General features: G+C 33.5%; 1 protein-coding gene across 1 annotated transcript; it reads right to left on the reverse strand.

Moving 5' to 3' along the window:
* Positions 1-3,612, reverse strand: LOC140832950 (uncharacterized). Its single transcript, XM_073197276.1, has 3 exons — positions 3,338-3,612; positions 3,092-3,197; positions 1-327 (listed from the first exon to the last, which is right to left on the reverse strand). The coding sequence occupies exons 1-3, from the start codon at positions 3,518-3,520 to the stop codon at positions 245-247; spliced, it is 372 nt and encodes a 123-aa protein (XP_073053377.1). The 5' UTR covers positions 3,521-3,612; the 3' UTR covers positions 1-244.
* Between the last annotated feature and the right edge of the window lie 1,074 nt (positions 3,613-4,686).

Raw genomic sequence — 4,686 nt, forward strand, 5'->3', positions numbered from 1 at the left:
TTTTAGCCAAGAAGATTATGTTTCAACTCTTTAAAGATGAAACAAGCAAACACATACATGAAATGTTTAGAAATATGCTTGTTCGAGTTATAGGTAGCATGCTAGGCTCACTCAAAATATACAAGAGTCTTCCACCAATAAAGGGTTTCGAATAATACATACAAATTGCATGGAGCAGTGTCACTCACTATCACCATTAGCTTCGTCGATCATAATCATCAGTCCGTCCATGTTGCTGCACAATTCAGCCAGATTTGAACAAGAGTACTGCTTTGGAATCCAAGTAGAAGTAGACAAAGTGATTTGTCTCATGAGTCACATAAGAACCTGCATACGGCAAAGACGGTAGGATTAGTTAGTGACAGGTGAGCCAAGGGCCCGAAGCCACAAGCAATGGTTCTAGAAGTTGCTCGTGCATTTACAGAAAGATTAAATCATAATGGGTTAAAGACAATGAACATTTGTAGTTAGATTTTTAAAGTTGACTGTACAAAAAGCATGATAATGGTTTAAGTCCTTTCATTATGTCACAACATCTCATAAGAGGATTCAAAACTCATCATCAATAGAATGCATAGATACGATCCGTGCAAAAATGCTCAGGATGCAACAATACGAGAGAACATATATAGAAATTAAAGAATACCAGAGTTGAAAAAGGCAAGATTCAAAGATTAATTTATTCTCAAAGGAAAAGAACATTAAAAATCGCGAAATTTAGTTGAAGTGCCCTTGAAAAATGATTAATCTCGTATCCAAACAACTCATAAAGCATGGGATGAAACATCCTTACATCTCATGGTAGAAAAGGCATAGCAAATCCCTCCTATATTCATTTCTAGACTTGGAAAATTGCAATTTGTAAGTTAGCTTTTCTTTTGGGGGGTTTTAGCCTGTAACTTATCCATATTTGGTTTTCATCCACTAATTGGATTTTTTTGTCTTTTTTTACCCGACACCATTAAATCCACCAAATATTACTTATTTGACATTGATGGTCTTCTACATGGCTCATTTAGGTAAAACAATATCTATAATATACACACTAAAATCTAAGAGAAAATAAACGAGAGACTTCTTTCCTCCCATTTTGAAATATTGGGTGTCATTTTGTCTTATTTTTCTTCATTGTTTTATCTAGATTTAATTTAATGTGAGTAATATTGGAAAACCCGAAACATGCCAACTTCCAACACTAAAATTGCAATTTTCCCGACTTTTTTACTAGACCAACCTAATTAATATAAACAAATTGGGTGAGGAGAATATGTTCGATATAAAAATAGTCGTCGCCAAAAATATTGGTGGTCTAAAAGAAATAAGTGATCAAAAAAATTCCCAACTTCAAGATAAAAACTCTCAGTCATTCAAATGAAGAGCATCAATCCTCACCAATCAATCCCAATATTATGAAATTTGTATCATCTGAGTTTCTCCCGAACCCAAGATTCTAGATAGTTGATGATCCACCAGGAGAAAAGTCCACGTACTAGCAACACAGATTTTTTGCCTAACTTTACATTTTTTTCAACCACAAACACTAAAAGTCTACAAGGTGTGCCTCTAGGCTCTAGGTATAATGAAGCCCAATCTTTGCACTTACTTGCAAACCAAGGCTTAGCCCTTAAATAAGACGCGTACCTTGACCTTGTATCTCAAGTCATGGTATACTTTAGAGGTTAAAGTCAACTTTAAGAACACCGTGATGTACAAATGATGAATTCAAGATAAAATGCAAGTAGCTGTTAACTCATTTTCGCTTATAAACTACTGATTATTTGTTTTAGTATTGTTCAATAACTTGTAAAGTACATATTAGATGATATAAGATAAAAATTTATTCTAATATTATGATATAGTATAATGTCTTATGGTAGGTGTCTCTCCTTGAGTCATGTGTTCAGGCTCTATGAGACTTAATGCGCTTTGGCATGTAACACTAAGGTCTAAGCCTAAGCCTAGTAACGTTGCTACATCATGTCGTCAAACCAAATGAAATAAAGTCAGTTAAGTAAATCCAGTTCGTGGCCCAAAAACATGAAAACAATAGAATTCATAATGACCTGATCCTGATCATTAAAGACAATATAAGTAGATACATTTAAGAAATTCAAGAATAACAAGCCAAACCCAATCATTTATACCGCCCATGTCTTTTAGTCATACATAGATTCTAAAAGTATTTAGTAAAGCAATGAAAAAATTATTTTAGATGTACATAAGCATGAAGTTCCTTTATGCGAAAAGGAAGTTAAATAACATAACTATCAATAGTTGAATTATCCATATTGATCTCATGGGCTTGCCAATGCGATGTAACAGAGATGCCCAAAAGTTCAATTGTAACATCTTTAAGATTTTATTTATCTATTAACTAGTTAAAATGCAGATATATCATGGAAAAAATTAACTTCTGCCAGCTCACTTAGGAGGTAACCAGTAAACTGCAAAATGTAAGCACTTCCCATGATAACTCAACTCCATCTTAACTTTTGGAACTAGGAGAATACACAGAATAAGAAATAAATTGACCCACAAACTAATTATAAGGGACATCCTATGACATTATATAATCTTACGATAACACATAATAACAGAAACCGCCATCGTAACATATGATAATTTACATATGCAACTCTTACATCCACATTCAAACCTCACATCTAAAATTCATTTTGTACAACTAAAGCGGGAATATGATCATGGCAAGAAACCACAAAAAACCAAAAAACAGTCCGATAGATTTGAACTCCCACATCATCAACTCTAAAACATAAATTTGTAGACACTTAAACTCAAAATTGACAATTACAATAACATTAATATATATATATATATATATATATATATATATATATATATATATATATATATATATATATATAACTCAACTCTCATGAAAAAATTCTAATTAAATTACGAACTCAGCCTCTCGTATGTGAAAGAGAGTTAAAGCCACAAACATTAGCCATAAAACAATCAACAAATTGAGGCTATCAGGCATCAAAAACAAAGTTAGAAGCATTCCGGAGCTAGCCATTCAGAAATATACATAACAAGGAATGATCAAAAAGTAGAATAGTTTGATTACCGAAATTCTTGCCAACAATGCAATGCCAGGTGGGGCCGTATTTTTTGTCAAACACCTTCTTTATGCTCTCGGCGACATCCTTCTCCACACCATGCTTCTCAAACGCCTACACAGCCACATACACATTCACAAAACCATTAAATCAAGACACCTCAAACACATAACTGAAACTTAGAGAAATGTAAAGGGTCCCTCGAGTTCGATGTTTTATCAAATCTTTTTTTGGGTGAAAAGGAGAAAAAATACAGCAATGGCAACATCCACAGCTTCTTTCTGCATATCCTCCTTCATATCTGCGCTCTTGATGACAATCTTCTTGCCGGAAGCTCCCACAGGAACCGACCCAGAAGAAGACAACCGTTCGTTGGAGGTCGTCATCGGCGGCGCCACCGAAAACCGGCCGCCGCTCCTCTTAGACTCCTCGCTCATTTCCTCCTCCAATTGTGAACTTCTTTCCCCAAGAATTTGACCTCTTGAGAGGGGTTTAGCCTAGCGTCTGTGTGAATCAAACATATTTAGATCTCACTTGGCTGACGGGAAGGGGGTCAAAGTAGAGTCAAATATTCTTCACCGATTAATCAAATTATTTAATTAAATTAAATATAGTATTAAATTAAATTTGTATAAAATACATTCTAAACTAACTAAAAAAAAAACGAAATATGGTAACCAAAAGTATATAATAAACCAAATCAATTTACAAATTCAACTGATCGGTAGAACAACAAAGGATCAATCAATTTATTGATCATCTGTGGATCGTATTTCAACCGTTCTGATTCAACTAGCTATATATATAATGAGATGTTTGTACTTTTGTTGACGTTATCTACTACAATATTACGGTTTTGTTCATGGTATCCATATGAGTAGTGTTCTTATCCACTCAACTCAACACATGACTCGTGTGATGAGTAGATAAATCATGGTCTCTCATTCAAATATATATAAAAATGAGTGATAATGATTCATCACTCAGCACATGTATCATGTGTTGAATGGATGATGGGACACTACCCATATAGATAGAATATACCAAACCATACATAACATAGTTATTTTCTGATTTTCGGAGCCTTTTTGCAGCAATTCGGCATAAATTCATACTGACTCCTCAGAATTTTGAACTATAATTATAATAAAATATGATATAAAAACCCCTTTAAGGCTCATGTCACGTCGAGATACTGCAGAACGACGCCAAAATTGTTTTGTTTCTCCAATTTGGAAAAGATTACTTCAAACTTGATTTTCTTGTAAAGACATTGAACGAGAATATCATAACAATACTCATACAAACCTCTTAGCTAGCAAATCGTCAAGTTTCAAATGATAATTTATAAAATACTTATTTTGATGACAACACAATAACAAATTTTATTGTCACAAACACAAAAATTGTTTGCATTTTTGGAACAAACCATTTTTTTCCTTGTTGATAAGCTTTTTAGTCCATTGACTCCAATTGAATGATTTATTATTCTTAGTCAAATTATATATATATATATATATATATAGAGTGTGTCTCATGTAAGATCGTCTCACGGATCTTAATCTGTGAGATGGGTCAACCCTACGGATATTCACAATAAAAA

Source organism: Primulina eburnea, chromosome 5 (genome assembly GCF_022965805.1).
Source record: "Primulina eburnea isolate SZY01 chromosome 5, ASM2296580v1, whole genome shotgun sequence".
Taxonomy (NCBI): domain Eukaryota; kingdom Viridiplantae; phylum Streptophyta; class Magnoliopsida; order Lamiales; family Gesneriaceae; genus Primulina; species Primulina eburnea.

Excerpts from the sequence above, each read along its gene's own strand:
- LOC140832950 (XM_073197276.1), bottom strand. The coding sequence starts at position 3,520 with ATGAGCGAGGAGTCTAAGAGGAGCGGCGGCCGGTTTTCGGTGGCGCCG. Across the intron at positions 3,198-3,337 it reads CTGTGGATGTTGCCATTGCT|GCGTTTGAGAAGCATGGTGT; the intron begins GTATTTTTTCTC and ends GTGGCTGTGTAG. Across the intron at positions 328-3,091 it reads CATTGTTGGCAAGAATTTCG|GTTCTTATGTGACTCATGAG; the intron begins GTAATCAAACTA and ends TGCCGTATGCAG.